The sequence below is a fragment of the Meleagris gallopavo genome, chromosome 4, assembly GCF_000146605.3.
Source record: "Meleagris gallopavo isolate NT-WF06-2002-E0010 breed Aviagen turkey brand Nicholas breeding stock chromosome 4, Turkey_5.1, whole genome shotgun sequence".
NCBI lineage: Eukaryota > Metazoa > Chordata > Aves > Galliformes > Phasianidae > Meleagris > Meleagris gallopavo.
This window is the reverse complement of record NC_015014.2, coordinates 40,369,318-40,387,033: the sequence shown is the minus strand read 5'-3', so window position 1 is coordinate 40,387,033 and position 17,716 is coordinate 40,369,318. Positions and strand designations below refer to the sequence as shown.

The window sequence follows — 17,716 nt, the reverse complement described above, 5'->3', positions numbered from 1 at the left end:
TGTCCTATTAAAGTTATTAGGAGAGCAAAATATAAGGGTGGTCTTTGAGAATAGACGTCCTGTACTTTCCCTGATTGGACCTGAAACGTACAGAAGCAGCTGTTTTGAATGCCTATTCAGCAGATTGTTAAGGGGCTGGCCAACTGGTGCCAAGATTATCCGTGCTCTACATCACCTAAATACTTAAGACACATATCTCCTGAAGATTAGGCAAACTTATTATTTCTTTTGCTTCAATGAAAGTGTGTTGATGACCAATCACTTTATAAAGTGAAGAGGCAGAATATCGTGTCAAATGATGCTCTAGAATCTTTTGCTTTTTAACTTTACACCAGTTAAGCACACACTTCTGACAAAACTGATTTTCACAGACTGTGCTATTATCTATTCAGAGTTAACTGCTGGTTGTCTTCTTTCTAATATTTCTTTATTGAGATTATTGGTTTTTGATCTTGGATTTTGAATTTTGAATTTGCCAGCATGGCAGTCTCTTGCTGCTGTAATAGCCGTTTTGATATTTTCTGATATTTCTTATCTCTGGACTGGTGATTTCTGGGAAGTCTAGTGATTTTTAGTATATTAGTGCTACTGTCCTCATCAACCTGCTTCTAAAAGCTTTCATGAGGCCCCAGCAGGCACACTGAAGACTTTAACAACAATTAGACTGACAGACTTGCAGAAAGACTGACTCATTGTCATTTTTCATGAAGTCCATCTAGGTAATAGTATAGCCTTCTTCACAGCACCATACTTCTCAGAGGCAAGCTTTGCTAGCTGACATTTAAAACTAGTCAAGAATAAATTGCTGTATTCCTACTGCTTGTCTAATTGGGAAAATGTCACTTTAATGTTCTTATTTTCTGTACAGACACACAACCTGCAGGAATAGAGTCCACAGAAGACCATCTTAAGAAGTGGTTTGAAACTTCAGAGAAAGATAAAGCCTCTGATTGTAATACCCAATAGAGGTGTTCTGTTGTTAGCTGCCTTTGCAGCGGCTGCAGTCAGAATCTAGCTACACGGAAAATGGTTGCTTCAGCTTAAAGCCATCTATTGTGAGAACTCTGGTGGCATGCCAGTCCCTTGTGTTGGAACTACTACTTCCCAGAAGTGGAAAAGCTTTTCCACAAAAACAAAAATGGAAAAGTAGACGTTACCTGCAACCTGCTGATGATGATCTCCTTTGGTTGTTTTTGATTTGTGTAGCAAAGAAAGTAAAGCTAACGAACTGAAGAAAAACAGATAAGAAAGAATCACAAACTGATCTACTGTGTAACTTCTTGATCTTAAACTTCTTTGGCATTTTTTGGCATTTTTGTCCTCTTCTGGGTACTTTGTATCTACTCATTAGTTAATTTTGTTTCTCAACAAATGGTTTTTGTACTAAGAGTTAATATTTTTTTCTTAAGACTACATTTTCACTGCAACTTTAACCTCTTTATTTGGATATTGCAACTAAATTTATTAGTTTTCTTTTTTAAGGGTTTCTCTTAAGCTCTTATTTCTAATATTTCTTCAGTTCAGTAAACTATGATGCAAAAATAACTTGTTTTTCTCGTCATCTTTGAATATACTTTATTTCCTGCTTGAAGTTGGGTTCTGGATTTTTTTTTTTTTTCAAACAGTAAGCAATCGATATAATTGACACTATCCTGTTGCTCTTATGAGTTGAAAATAAAACTGGACAACTGGGATCAATATGGACTATGTTTTACTATCCTATTCATCTGAAGTTTGAAGCCCATTTTAATGTTCTGTATGAAAAGGTTTGTTCTGACAAACTTTTAATGTTTTAAGTATCAAAACACTTTTGTGGTGATGTGATACTATGATTTGGGGATGCTGATTGTAACATTCAGTGTCTAAAGATGGTTTTTTCTAGTAATCAGCACTTCTATCATCATGTTTCTTGTCTGTTGCAATATCTTTCTGCAGATTACTAATGCATAAATCTGTGTCACCAGTGTTTTGCTTAATTCTTTCTCTCTGGACCTTTGCTTTGTCAGGAAGTATTGGGATAGATCCTTCCCTTCCTCCTAGCTGGGAGAGATTTGGCACTCAAAATTGCAGTTTTTGAATTTGAGTATTTGAATTTCTAAAATTTTGACTTGGAATGTATATTGGCAAGCTTTAAGAACGTGCGTGTTTTCAGCTAACAGTCTTTAAATACAATTACTAAATTCAGTGTCTTACCAGAGTCGTGAATATGCAGGAATGTCTTATTTCCCTGACTTTGATAAATGCAAGTAGTTTGGGTTTTGGCATGGTTTTGAGATTTTGTTTTCACAACTTCAAATTATTTATTAAAGAAATATTTCCTTGGTTTACCACAGGTTTTTTGTGTTTTTTTTTCTATTCCTCTTATTCTACTTCAATGTTTAAAAAAAAAAAAAGAATTCAACCATCTTTCAGAAGGGAAGAAGGGATATCTGGGACTATCGTCTTATGCTGCTTTTTGTTTTGTTATTGTTTTTTCTTTTGTTTGTGTAGGGTTTTTTGTTTGCTTTTTACAGTTTCAAGATACTTTATTAATTGCTTGCTGTAATTCTAAAAGACTTGGAGATTTCTCTTGTGCTTGAGCTGAAAAACAGGAATATACTGCACCAGGTCTGTCTCAATTAGTAGACAAAAAGGTGGGAGAGGAGAAATGCTTTTAAAAAACTTAATTCTTTTTTTTTTTGAGGCAGATGAGTTACAAAGCCTTAGGTTTTGGTGAATATTCTGTTAATCTTTTGTATTCTCTAGGAAAAAATCAACAGCCGAGGTTTATGATCCTTTTTTGTCCCTACACTGTGCAGGAGAAAATCATACTTAAAGTCTTGAGTTTCACTAGATGGCAGCATCTTCATGTTTCAACAGGAAATTACTCTCATGGAGAGAAACTTACCAGTTAGACTACAACTCCCAACAAGCACAGCAAAGAATCATAAGACTTCCTTTTTATTACAAAGGTCATTACACGTAACAAGCTGGCTGAGATCTTTTGGTGAGTGACTATGTTAATCTTTAGTTTTAAAAGCTTCATCGAATTGGTATGTCAAATGTTCATGAAAACTCATTGTCAGATCAAAAATGTGTTTATAAAGCATTTTGCATCTAAAATGGTAGGGTGATTTGAGGAAGTACTTCAGCTGATCGTTGTTGGTTGTTTTATTATTATTTTTTTTGTACTGAAAATGTGTGTAACAGCAAAGAATGAGTTTCCTCAGCCTTGACTGAGTGCTTTGAGCAAACTTTTGAGATACTTAGGACTTTTGCAGTAAGTGCGATACGTTGTAGAGTTAGTGCTACCTAGTTGTATATATGGTCACATTTTACTCTGTTTAACTTGGCAATCTTCACATGCTAAAATGAAAAAAATTATGCTAACACAGGCACAATCTCATGTAGTGATATAGCATACATCAGAGGCATCCTAAGATGCATCATTTTACTAACCTGAAAAATTATGTCTAAGGTGTTGTGCTTTCTCCTAATTAGAAAAAAATGCATGTTATTGCTTACATTGTGGACAGTTTTGGTGGTTTTGTTTTTGTTTGTTTTTTCTTTAGATTTATTGTGTCAGTTATTCTTTTACGAGCAAAATCCTAAAATTAGGTTGAAAAATGGTCTGTAAGTCAGGCTGGCTTTAAGTCAAGTGGGATAATGCTTTTTGTATTACAGCAGAAAGAACTTTTTAGTCAAGTTCTTTAGAAAGAAATCCATTTTGTTGAATCAGTAACCTTTGGAGAAATATATTAGTTTTGCTTCAATTTTGAGGGGGGAGGAGGGAAGCAAAGCTTCTGGGAAAGAAAGATTTGAAATCAAAATTGATGTAATCTGACATAAAAACCTAAACTGAACTAACAAATGAATTTGACTGTTTCCAGGTGATATTGTTGGCTGCTAATGTAGGGGAAATAACAGTGTTTGTATGCAACGCAAATGAAGTACTCGGCATGTTGGATTCGTGCTTATATTTTAAAAACTTAAGGGTTTAGGGACACATTCCTACACTCATAGCTATACAGAGAAGCTCAGTTGCTTGTTTATTTACACCGTTATATACTACATTTCTTCAAACATAATAACTCCTTTGAAAGCATCTATCTAGGCAGAGAAGAAAACTGCACTTTGCCTTTTGGCTTTCACAGCTTGAGTAAGGTGAAATCTTCTGGAAGGTTATTTGTGTCATCCAGCACTCAAAAATAATAATAAAAAAATATCTTCCACACCTTTTGCCCCAAGCATCTTTAGTAGTTCTCTATTGTGAAATGATGTGGTAAAAGTGAGGGGGGATTTTCATTTATCTTCATCCTCTTACCCTGTGGAGCTGAGAATCTTCTGTGTTGGGAGATCCTCAAGAAAATTCAAAGCAGATAATTCCAGTCTCAGGTGATGGGGAAAAAAAATGCATTTCACAGAGTCCTAGAGGGTATTGTGCAAATTGTGTTGCCATCTAGTAAGTTGAATATAGTAGTCTGAGAGAAATAGAAGAGACCTGCATTCTAAGAATACAGTGTGCAGTGGAGATGCTAGATTACAAGCTATTTTACTTCTGTCTCATTATTCTTTTTTTTTTTCCTTGTTTAAATGAAGTTTTGAGTCTGATAAAAATAGAGTTTGGCTTTTGAGCTCAAATGCATTTTGGTCATTGCAAATGCAAGACTGAGGTAGTGCACCCTCAGAACCTTGGCTGACTCAGAGGCCCAGAAGAGTGCTTTATGACTTGATAGTATAGATGCTCTGAATTGTGTTTTGGTTTATGGAATGAATTTGCACTTGATTCCGAGAGTGTGATATTGACTCACTTTGTATTCGACTGTCACATTTTCTGTTTGCGCAGGCCAGCAGTATGGGGCGGCTGGATGGGAAAGTAATACTTCTGTCTGCTGCAGCACAAGGGATTGGAAAAGCCACTGCTATCGTGAGTTAGATAAAATTTGTTCTCCTGTACCTAAGCTAGTCTGATGCTAGCGTGTGCAACAACATCTGCACCAAACAAGTTCTTAAATTAATAAACTATAGATGAAGCCAGAACTACTTACTGAAAAAGTCAGGGAACAATATAGTTAACGTACTGTATTACATATGCTTGCTGCTGTTCAAATTTCTGAAAGTAAGAGAAACCCTTTTAAATGTCTTTGTTATTGTTAAAATAAATTAAAATATTTATTGATTTTTTATTATTTTTTTTCTTTTTTCTTGTTGACTATTGCTTTTGACAAGTTCTGCCTTTGCCATTTCCTTCTTCCTCAGTAGACAGAAACTAGCGGGGTTATCTCAATATCTGCATAATTTAATCAACAAGCCCTGAAAAGCCCCTGTAAGCAGGAATTTTGCAAGATTATTTTGTCACACATACAGTTAAGAATGCATGAAAATGTTCATTTTCACCACTTGCATTAAAAACATGGTCTAAAGAGTAGGTCACTTTACTGGTGATTTCCTTTCGCCAATACCCTACAAGTCACAGAGGACTAGCACATTTAATCCTACTATCCTCTTAGATTGTGTTTGAAACACTTATTTTGAAGACTGGGGGTTACTGTCAGAGACTATGGAATGGAGGTTGCTCTGTATGCAGACAGAATGGATTTTTGAGGGGAACATCAGGAAATGAAAGAATATGTCTGGTTAAAATATCAAATGGAAGTTGTGTTTCTTTTGACTATTACTCTGTTCCAATGATTTGGATGTAAAGGATCCTAAAGAAGTTCATGCTATGTCATTCCTCTTGATTTGTCTTCACCTACCAAATATAAGAAATCAGACATAATTTTAGCCTAAGGTGTTTGTAATGTGCTCGCTAGTGCACATGCAGTTACTAAGGGCTATAATACCCATTGTCTTAGTTTGGTTACTGCTTTCGTGCTTTATTTATGGATTTCTTATTTCATAGAAAAGAACATAAATCTCTCATAACATATAGTTTTTTAGTTGTCCCCAGGATGTTTAGTAATCAATGTCCATTAATGTCCTTGCTTGCCTAGAATGAGTAGGGGGAGATTAGCTGCCTTCAGTCAACTTTTATTTCAAACCAAAACCAAATGAGAGGAGAACAGATTTTCTTGTAAAATATGGGATATCTAAAAACAAACTACATCTCTTATTGTATTCTTCAGGCTTTTGCTAAAGAAGGAGCCAAAGTCATTGCTACAGACATCAATAAGACTAAGCTGCAAGAACTGGAGAAGCATCCAGGTAAATCATCTACTGTAGGCATTAGTTCAAATATAGTAAATATTGTAGGCTGGCCAGAAAAGCATGGAAAACATGGAGAGTAATCGTTTAGATATTGTCATTACTTTAGTCTGTAGTGTAAAATGGCAGAGATTACATGTAAAATGCTTCAATTACCAGTGTTTCAGACAGAATATTCTAGGAGTGTGGAATCTTGTGTTTCTTGTGTCAGAGAAGCAGTTGATTTTCTCTTCCCAGAATGCTTTGTTACTTCTATTTATTTGTTCATTTATTTTTAAGATTACTGGAGTGACTGTCAAAACTATCATGTGAAAAATATGGAATGCTTTTCCCTGATTATAAGAACTCATCTCCAGCTATACAAATAGATTTAGTGCCTTGCATTTCCCTGGTCCATACTCAGCAAGGAAAGCATTTAGAAGATAACTGCCTAATAGGAATTGGCATATCTTTGCAAACTAATAACATCAATCAGTGAGCTTATTTTATCTGTATAAATGCTCAGGCTTGAAAGGTGCTTTCCAGTTCATATCACAAACACCTGCTTCAAGGAAAAGATTTTTCAGTAGCTACGTTTTTTAATTACAAGAGATGTACAAATAGTGGGACACTATTAAAAAGTTATTCTTTCTTGAAAGAAAGAAAGAAAGAAAATTATATTTCACAACTGAAAGTGCTTCTAACTTAAGGTGATGGAGGACAGTTATCACTGGGTGTCAACTTCATGAATTCCTATTACAGTGTGACAGCAAAATAAACAAAAACGCTTATCTGGTACAGCTTTTAATGTGAATGTTGGCCTTCTCTGACTGGAGTTCACTGCAAGCAGTATTGCTGTAATTCTTCAAGAAATTTGGGACTTCACCAGTTCATTTTGAGCATACTTAGGGAAGTGTTACAATTTGAAGTGCACTTTGCTTTCCCTCTGCTAGTGTGTACTCAGAAGGAAAGAAAGCGATTTTTCCATACACTTGCAGCCGTTTCCATCCACTTGGCTTGCGATTAGTTAAACTCTTTCTTCAAGATTTGGCACATTGTGATCTTTGAATCATGTCCAGAAGAGGTAATTCTACTGCCTATGTTAATCACTAGCCTGTAGTCTTACTAATTACATCATCATACACAAATCTCTTCAGAAGCGTCTGTATCATTTAACCAAAGCAAGTCAAGCATGTTTATGGACTCATCAGTTTGCTTCAAAAACACAGGTGTAGGCTGGATGAGACCCCTGGAGGTTATTAAGACCTACTTCTTACACAAAGCAAGTCTGATTGGAGCAGGTTACTCAGGGCCACTCAGCTGGAAATTTCCCAACCTCTGTCGGCTTCTATTCCAGCATGACTGACCTCATGTTTTTAAACTAACAATCCATAAGAAGCAAAAAAGATAAACTCCACACCACTCTCTGCATTCAGTCAGACTTCCCAAATTCTTTATTTTGCCTTTCACCCTTCTGTGGACTTCTGAAAACTCTGCCTCTGCTTTACATCCTCACAATAGGTAATTGTAGACTTCTATTAGACTGTAGGTCACCGCTGCCTGCACGTGAATAAATTGTGGGTGGTGGATGTTTTTGTTTGTTTTTTAAAAATCTTTTGGAGCTCGAGCATTCTGCACCAGATGTCTCTTAATCCTAGATGCAGGGTATGCCATGGCCATGCTGCAGCAAGTCATAGAGCCCTGGGAGCCTAACTGTACCTACTACTGCAGTGTACTGTGGTACTCCTCCTTTTATGCTCATTCTGATTTCTGCTGGATGAGAAGTTTGTGTATTTAAGAGGCTGTAATAAGCCAAAGTTTATAGTGAAAAACAATAAGTTTTCAAGCAGTTTGTTTGATTATAAGTAAACGGTTACCAAATCGTAAGCATGTGTATTTTAACTACCTTTCATAGAAGAAGCCATCAGTTTGCTGCACTTTCTGTGTTTCTATTTTGATAGCTGTGTCATTTGCCAAAGTTATCTGACTTATATGAAATTGTTTTACCTCATTAATTAAATAATATTAATCTGTTTCATAGTATCGTGAACTACATGTATACAGAGGGTAATGTGATTGTGAGACATGTAACTAGTTCCAAGTAATAAAAATTTGATAACAGTGGGCATGAAAACTTGTTATGATTATACAAGTTTTGTAGTTGCCTAGCTTGAGAATATAGTGGAATGGAATTCAGATTTATAGGAGAAAGCGATTTTTATGGCAAATTACATTAGCTTATTTGTTTGTGTGATACTATATGGCCATTAAGTCAGTTAATGTATTTTTAATTCCTTTCTGAAATCTCGAACACCATGCCCTGCTGTCCATTCCTGTTTTAAGCATTGCACAAATGAAGTGTAGCTTTCAGTAAGTCTCCATGTCTTGCTTACCACTGAGAGGGGTCTGTTCCTAGCAAGCTACTGACTTGAATGGGAGGTACAATGTCCTCAGCACTTGAGAAAATTAAAGTACTAATTCTTAGCCAAAACCAATTAAACTAAAACCGTGTTTTTCTAGGCATTCAAATACGGGTTCTGGATGTCACCAAAAGGCAACAGATAGAAGAGCTGGCAGAGGAGATTGAAAGGATAGATGTCCTCTGTAATATTGCAGGGTAACCATCTTCTATTTCATACTACTTTTTTCAGCTTTTCCTATGCTCCAGAACTACTTTCTTTTATCCAAATCCATTTTTTTTGTTGTTGTTCTAATGCATCTTTAATATGTATTTTCATCAAAACTGAACTTTTTGTGTACAGCCATGTTACTCAGGCCAAGATACAACAGCTCTGGAACTTATTTTCACTATTCTGAGGATGCCCTATACTGTTGGATTTAGCCTTCCTCCTGCAACAGTGAGCAAAGTCAGTGGATTAACAACACTTTTTTTAAATATGTATTTGTGTTTTAATTTCCGTATTGGCAAATGTTTTATTGCTCACTGGGTCTGCCTTGTGTCCCTGATACTCATTAGATGAAAAACTGTTGCTTCCTTCAAAAGGGCTCTTGTCTCTGCTTTTTCAGGATTGGAAGGATACTACAAAATGGTAATGGCAGAATGTGCATAAAAAGCCATAGAAGTGTAAACCTTCCACAGTAGTCATGTACTTATTCCAGGTTTGTTCATCATGGGACCATTCTGGATTGTGAAGAACGAGACTGGAACTTTGCTATGAACCTCAATGTTCGCAGCATGTATCTAATGATCAAGACATTCCTTCCTAAAGTAAGGCTTTGTTGCTCTCTGCTGCGTTGCAATTAAATATGACAGTTTTAAGTCATTCCTGCTTGTCACAGGCTGCAATTTGAGATAAGCATACAGTTGTGCAACTTTTTCTGTAAATGCAAAGGCCAACGGAGGTAGCTGTGACCAGTCCTTGCTTTTATTAGTTGACCTTCATTTCCAAAGGTTGTTTATAACAGCTTTAGACACTTCATGTTTTGAGATGTCTAAAAAGGTTATAACACAAGCACACTTAAAAGGTTTTCTCTTTTTGTTGTTTTCTCTTTTTGTTGTTTTCTCTTTTTGTTGTTTTCTCTTTTTGTTGTTTTCTCTTTTTGTTGTTTTCTCTTTTTGTTGTTTTCTCTTTTTGTTGTTTTCGAGTCTTAGCCACTCTGTCTTACGTGAATTGGAACAAGATAAGCTACAGTTGTGTCACTTCAATAATCCTGTCAATTAGTTGGGTGGTAAACCCTAGGGTGGGCAAGAGTACGCAGTGACAATTTCAGAATCTGTTTTATTACTTCAGTTAACAAATCAAAAAGAAATGAACACGTATTCATGCCTATGACTCATTATCTTACATTTCAATTGTATATAGGACTACTCTGGTGCTATTGGCTATTCTGATAGGCCTGCAAATAACAAAACAGTTTGAATGATGTAAATGTTCTTTTGCAGATGATTAAACAGAAATCTGGAAATATTATAAATATGTCTTCTGTGGCATCCAGCATTAAAGGTGAGTGGCTTTCTAGAGTGATTCTTATATAAATCAGTCTTAAGATATCATGTTGACACTGTGTTCTGTAAAAATTTGTATATCCATTCTTAAGAAAACCTTTTTATATATATAACAAATGCCCTTGATTTTGATCCTTTGTGTGTATTCCTGATGAAGCACGCTCTAGTTAAATTATGTACAGTAGTAATTCCACAGTCAGCACACAGAATGGGTTGCTCTTAATTACAGTTTCGCTGTAAAAGGAGGTGGATGATACTGGTTTGTTTGTTGTAGATGAAGTTTTGTGATCAAAACAAAGGTTTATAACAACCTTTATCAGGGCCTCCTGATAAAGGAAGGTTTGCTACAGTGTTGGATCTGATGCTTGTTATCTCTGTTCAGTGCAGGTTGCTTCTATTCAGGTTGCCTAGGTGTTTGCTTTGATTTTTTGCATTCTAATGATCTACAATAAAGACCCTCATGCTTGTTTGTTTTTTTTTTTCCCTAGTACGTAGTACTCCCTAGGGCAGCTGAAGTGAGCAAATCTGACTTTCTGCTCACACATGAGGGCAGTGAAGTGATACTGCAAGCGCACACTGGTACTATGAAAAAGTCTTCAGGCTTCTTAAAAACAGTAATAATAATTTGCAGTGACATGTATAAAAACTTAAGAAAAAAAGCTGAAAAGCTACATAATAATATTTGGGGGAGTGGCAGGTGAGAAAATTGTAAGAACAACAAATATTGCACTGCTCTTAATTTAGAGGATGTTGGCAAATGTGGGAGGGATGCAAGAACAAAAAAAATATGTATATCAACACATGGGCAGCTTCAGAAACGCTCAAATCTTGGCCTATGAGCTTTTGAATCTATTATGAAAGTTTTGTAGCATCTTTTTTATCAGTATGTAATAACTGAAAAAAGAGATCTGTTCAGTGATTTCTTGCTATTTTTGTTCCTCAGAGAAACAATGAATCAATAAGCAATACTACATATCATAACTACAATGAAAACTAATGATGGCTTAAAGAGGAGAGACTGCTCTTCATGAACCTTTGTATGCTTGCAATGTTACTTTTTCTGGACTACTCCCCCAGATTCCTGTTATTGAAGAATCCTGTGCTTTATTCTGGTGTATGCCTGAGTAGAATTCTGGCAGTTGGCATTCTAGTTAGCATAGCTTCTCCATAAGGGCAAGCTAAAGAAACACTGGAGTCCAGAAGCTGATGCATATTGAATAAACTTCTCTGTTCTTTTTTGACTTTTGTTTCTGTGCTGCCTTCATACTGACCTTCTGTTAGGAGTTGTGAACAGATGTGTATATAGTACTTCCAAGGCAGCAGTTATTGGTCTAACAAAGTCTGTGGCTGCTGATTTCATTGAACAAGGGATCAGATGCAACTGTGTATGTCCTGGTAAGTATTGTTACAGTATATTGTTAATACAAGTGGATGATAAAAGGTATACAGCATAATATGATTGGACATTATTAACAAAAAATAGATTTGTAAGCAGCAACCATTGTTACAAGAAACTAAGGGGGGGAAAAAAGGACGTATGTTAACATTTCTGACTCTCAAAATAGAAATCTTGTTATTTTATAATTAAAAAAATTTAATTTGCTAAACCAGCACATGCACATTATACACAGATTACACAGTATTTTGAGGCTTATTGTTAACCCTATATTTCTCAAGTTAGAAGCAGGGGGTGCCTATGTAGCAGGCCAGCTATTTTTCAAACATCTGAAAAGTATTGAATGTAATTCTCAAGTCTTATCTTCTATTGAAATTTAGGCTCCTAGATTACATTGATAGTTTTGCAGTCTTTTTCCTGAATTCTGTTATGATGTTACACATCAGTATTATGATATACAAATGGAACCCATGAACTGTACTTCTTGTTACGATTGCTGATGAAGTTGAGCTTTAACTTTTGAAATTACAATTTTTGCTTAGGAACTGTTGACACACCATCTTTACAGGAAAGAATCAAAGCCCAATCTAACCCAGACCAGGTGAGTGTCATTCGATATTTGGGAAGAAAACCCTTGAACTCTAATATGGTGTTAGAAAGTGGCATTCCTTTATTCCTCATGATGTGTACCAGATGACTTGACAAAATGAGTGCACTCTCAGAGTTCAAGTTCTACGTTCAAACAGTTAAGACATACATAAACAGTACATTTCCATACCTATTCATTTTTTTCAATAATCACAGAATCACAGGGGTTGGAAGGGACCTCCAGAGAGCGAGTCCAATCCCCCTGCCAAAGCAGACTCCCTACACCAGGTCGCACAAGTAGGTGTCCAGGCAGGTCCTGAATATCTCCAGTGAAGGAGACTCCACAACCCCCCTGGGCAGCCTGTTCCAGCGCTCCATCACCCTCATCGTAAATAAGTTCTTGCGCACATTTGTGCGGAAATTCGTATGCTGCAGTTTCTGGCCATTTCCCCTTGTCCTGTCTCCACGCACTGCTGAAAAGAGTCTGGCCTCGCCGCTCTGCCCCCACGCCTTAGATATTTATAGACCTGGATCAGTCGTCTTTTCTCAAGGCTAAACAGACCCAGTTCACTCAGCCTTTCTTCATAGGGGAGATGCTCCAGGCCCTTCACCATCTTTGTGGCCCTCTGCTGGACTCTTTCCAAGAGATCTCTGTCTTTTTTGTACTGGGGAGCCCAGAACTGAACACAGTACTCCAGATAGACCTTACCAGGGCAGAGTAGAGGGGGAGGATCACCTCCCTCGACCTGCTGGCCATGCTCTTTTTAATGCACCCCAGAATGCCATTGGCTTTTTTGGCCACAAGGGCACACTGTTGGCTCATGGCCAACCTGTTGTCCACCAATAATATATTAATATATGCTAATATCCCTCTGGGCATGTATGGTAGCAGCCTCCAGTCATTTTCAACCACTCTCTCTCATTTTTCCATCATCAGCTTCATCACAGAGACTTTTGGCTGAACTTAGCAGTTTTTCCCCAACTTGCCAAATTTCCATTCCTTGTTAGCCTATAATGAGCAACTTTCTATGTTAGTATGCACTAGTCCAAAAAAATGAGAGAAATCTGAGGAATAAATTCTTGTACCTGATGGGTGCGAAGATAGAAGTAGTCTATTATGTCTCCAGGGCTTCTCGTGAAGCAGAACCATTGAGGGAATCATAGAATCATAGAATTGCTCAGGTTGGAAAAGACCTTAAAGATCATCAAGTCCAACCTCAACCTAACCATACTACCCTAACTCTTTAACAACCCACTGCTAAATCATGTAACCCTAAAAAAAAAAAAAGTTAGTCTTTCGCAGCAGCACCACATCCAGACAGTTTTTAAACAAGGCTGTTCACAAAGTCTGAGAAAAACAAGGCTGTTTACACACCAAGCAAAGTTGAAATGGGAAGTTACAGAACTAGCATTCACGGATTCCTTTTACAAAATTAATGTATCAGTTCTTAAACGAATATACTGATCTCTATTGCTAAACAAACCAGCCTATATCATGAGCAAGCAATTAATTAGTTTGTTCATGTAACAACGTTTATCCTTCTTTTTTCCTTTCCAATAACTAAAACAAACCCACAGCACTCCTCAAACTGAAGAAAATTCCATATCTTAGAGTACCAAGGATAATATAACAGTAGTATTGTCTTTGATAGTTTGGTGAATTTCTGCTGAGGATGGGAGATTTAAAATGCCTTGGAAGGACACTGTTGCTCAGTAAATACAGACCAGTGCAAAACAATGATAGAAAGGGCACTCTGACCTATGTGTTTAAAAATTAATTGGCATCTTTAATTGTACTAATTCAATGACTGTGAGGACTCATTTGAAGGGTCTGGGAATATCATCCACCAAAGAGGAAGGGCTTCAGTGGCTTTATTCTGCAACTAGAAGTTTAGGTCCGTGAAATCTGTACAACAGCGAGCATTCTAACTTCTTCTAGCATATACTCCCTAGCCAGTAAGCTAAAAATTATAACGTATGGCTTGCTTCCAGTATTGCTTTGTACACATCACATGCTAATTGGATTAAAATAATTATTTAAAATTTTCAATATACCAAATGCTTTTATATATCTAGGCACTGAAAGATTTCCTAGCCAGACAGAGGATTGGCAGGATGGCTACCGCTGAAGAAGTGGCCCATCTCTTTGTGTACTTGGCTTCTGAGGAAGTAAGTATGGAACAATAACACTTCCTGTCACAATTGCAATTTATTTTGCCTCTTCTCAGTAGAGAGAATTTTTTCTAGGAGGGCTTGTATCCTCTATGAGCTTGATTATTACCCCCCACCCCAAAGAAAAAAAAAACAAACAAAACAACAACAGCCCCCAAACCTTTACTGAGTAAAACTTATGATACAAAAATTACTCTGAATGTTGACAGTGATTCAGGCATTATAAACTTGGTGCCATAGTCAGGTTTTTTTCCCTGAAATTTGAGAAAGCTGACTGACCTCAGATCATTCTGAATCATAGAAGAAATGGGCTTGTCTGCTCTTGCAAGTTATTCTGTTTGCGCTGCAGTTAGATATTTTTCTAAGGAAGTAGAATTAGTACTGTCATTACCTGCTTGCAGTAAGCAAGAGAGAATATTTGTGCAGACCCATGAGAGAGAGATCTGAGCTAAGAGGTCTAATGCTATGTTTAAGCCTGCCATTTTGGCTTAAGGAAAGCAATAGAGCAACTGAGGTTTTTATAGACCAAACTCTAAATGTTCACTGCAAATACCATTAATAATAATGAACACATATCAAGCTTATTTCAGATGTTATACATTCACAATGGATCTAATACTGAACTGGGTTCCAATGAACTTGCCCAGCAGTCCTGCTGGGCACAGCAGAATAATTTTAATGCAATTAATTCACTCTTGATGTTTCCATCTATCATAATCTTTTCATCTTCTTTCTAGTGTTCTCAAACAGTGTTTCTGTAAAGCTACTAATTTTCCAGTCTGATCACATGGTTTTCAAACTTGTGTAAACAGAATTCCAGTTTTGCAATATGTTTCAGAAAAGGATGTCTCCAGCTCAGTTCTTTACCTCATTATTCTAAATCATCTAAATTTTCATTTAGGTCCCCTTACTGGTTGACCTAAGTCATATTTCGCTCAGCTGAATGGAGCTAATAACATCATAGTGTAAAACATTATTCCTCGAGGTGAAACCTGTGAAGACTAGCATATGTGAATTTGCCCATTCAGGATGTATTTTAGTCTTAATGCCTTTAATACTACTTCTGTTGCACTCCCTTGAGTTAGCCAAAAGGCTTCTGTTTCTAAGCTTATTTAAAAAAAAAAAAAGTGGAAAAAGTGTATGCTTTTAATATTTATTAAAAAAAAAAGTATTGTGAAAAAAAATAGCATTTAAAAAATACTATATTCTGTGTAATTTCAGTCTGCCTACATGACTGGCAATGAAGTTGTCATTGATGGAGGATGGAGCTTGTGATCAACTCTACCTGTAGATGGAAATCCATACAATGAAAGGCAAAAAGTGAAGATCATGTTTCTCAGTTAAGAGTTTTCAAAGTTTTAAATCACTTACAGGATGTAACCTAGAACAAATTTGGTGCATTTCTATGGTTGTGCGATCTCATTCTATAATCAGTCTTGTTTTAAGCAAATCTAAATGAAAGGAATTAATGCCATCGTTATTCTCAACCTGGAAAATATTTAGAATTTAAACATTCACAATTCTTACCAGCATTGAGACTATCCAGAGAAAACAGACTACTTTTAAAGCAGCCAAAAAGTTATCAAATTTAATGTTTATTTTAAACAACAGAAGAAAGCAGAAGTGGTATATGTGAAGGTTGAAATGATTTTGTTACTCATGACAGACATTTACTTTAAGAGAACACACTAGATCTTGCAAATTATACCTGAAAATCCATCCTGCTTTGCAGACTTTCGTTTCTGCTCACTTCTATCATTAGCAAAATGGTTTTTGAAAACAGTAATGACTATAGAAAAATAGTTTGTGTTGGACTGTTGAAAAGAATCTGACCTGACATCCAGAGTAGAAGGTACAAGACTGTCAGAGGCTGTTTGGATATATAGTGTATGGGCAGAAGAAATTCCTGCACATAAGGAATTAGTATACATGCACAACTGTTTTCTGCAACTACAATATCCATTTTCCCATATACTGGACAAGTTAGACTGTTGAAATTTTGAACAAGTCATAGCCCAAAAAGCTATGACCATTAGAAGCAGTACAACTGGCTGCCTTGTGGTTCCACAGTGTTTTTTTGTTTAGGCATATGAAGATTATAGACATTGTCTTTGTAAAGCAGAGATGGTAGAAGATAAATTGTTATAATGCTGTTAAAAGACTATGCTCTCCGCATGCTGTAAGCCTTACAGAATCAGGTAGTTTCGCAGTCAGTTTCAAAATTAATACATTTACTAGTACTAAAGAGGTCTTACTGAGGAGAAACTGAGGCCCAAACTGTTTCATTAATGGCATAACTCACTTTTAAAATAGTCTTCAAAATATTTTAACTGTTTCTTTTATTTTTCATGGGCAGAAAGCACTATTCAAGAATATCACTCTGATAGACGTGTATACGTGTAAGCGGTGTTCTTAGATACACGTGTGAATCTTCCAGAATATATTTTACTTCAGGTGTAGAAGCAAAAGGAGTGGGATTTTTACCACTTAAAATAGAACAAATATGTTCCTCTCCCAGAAGGATTTACTAGTGAATGTACCAATACAGGACAAATATTATCAATTCTACAGATTAGGTTCTATGCTTAGATATTCCATTGCTTGGGTATCAGACACAAATATACTTCTTGCTAAAAATTAAAACTAAATTTCTCTCAAAGTGACTGTTTCTACAAGAGTTTGTATTGATAATTTTTATCCTAGTAGCACACTGAAGCTTTGATTTACAAATCAGAAACCTGCCATGGTAAAGAATCATACTGAGAAGAAAAAAAAAAAAAGACATGACCAAAGACCTAAGGCAATGAATAATCTGAATTCCAGAACTATCTGTTACACTAACACAATGTTAGAATTGACATGAATGACATGGGCTGAATTCCTGTAATTATGGCTTTTTGTTTGTGAATGAAGCTATATTTCTTTTTTTCATATCTACGAAAAATATGTATGAAATTCATATGTATATAGGGGAAGAATTAAGAGATAAATGCTACTGAGTATTATTGGTCATTAAAAAGTGGGAAAAACATATACTCATTTCTGTAACAGTGACACATTTTTAAATGATTGGAGTTCTTCAGTATTCGGTAAGACATTAATAAAAATTATTTTATTTCAAAGATAACATATCTGGTTTAAATCAGCCTTCTTGTTTGTACAATTTGTGTGTTTGCTTACAGATTTAAAATGAGAAGTATTGTGGAGCCTGCTTCCTCAGACTGGTTATGGACTTTAGCTCTTAGCTTTAACTGTAGTGGGAATGTTCCAATCCTGCATAGTTTGTCTGTGGGATTTTGAGTTATATTCTCTGGAATTTCATTCAAGTGACCTCAGCAGCCAAGCAGGATGAAGTTGGAGCAAAAATCCAAAGTTATCCAAAACGGCTCCACCAATGCTCTCTGATGTAAAGTCAAAAGTTGAAAGTTCAG

At 36.2% G+C, this 17,716-nt stretch overlaps 2 protein-coding genes across 2 annotated transcripts in view; both read left to right on the top strand.

Annotated features, from left to right (window-relative positions):
* The window catches only part of CENPE (centromere protein E), a gene marked incomplete at its 5' end in the record, with an annotated part of 39,248 nt that extends 36,916 nt beyond the window's left edge, over window positions 1–2,332 (top strand). The window contains 1 exon segment of the mRNA XM_019615132.2: window positions 869–2,332. Within this exon segment, the coding sequence (XP_019470677.1) occupies window positions 869–966 (98 nt within the window).
* Window positions 2,333–2,881: 549 nt separating this feature from the next.
* Window positions 2,882–17,089, top strand: BDH2 (3-hydroxybutyrate dehydrogenase 2). The gene is made up of 10 exons (XM_003205765.4): window positions 2,882–2,986; window positions 4,826–4,906; window positions 6,105–6,183; window positions 8,683–8,779; window positions 9,283–9,391; window positions 10,067–10,127; window positions 11,411–11,524; window positions 12,068–12,126; window positions 14,190–14,282; window positions 15,507–17,089. The coding sequence occupies exons 2-10, from the start codon at window positions 4,835–4,837 to the stop codon at window positions 15,558–15,560; spliced, it is 738 nt and encodes a 245-aa protein (XP_003205813.1). The 5' UTR covers window positions 2,882–2,986; window positions 4,826–4,834; the 3' UTR covers window positions 15,561–17,089.
* The last annotated feature ends 627 nt before the right edge of the window (window positions 17,090–17,716 follow it).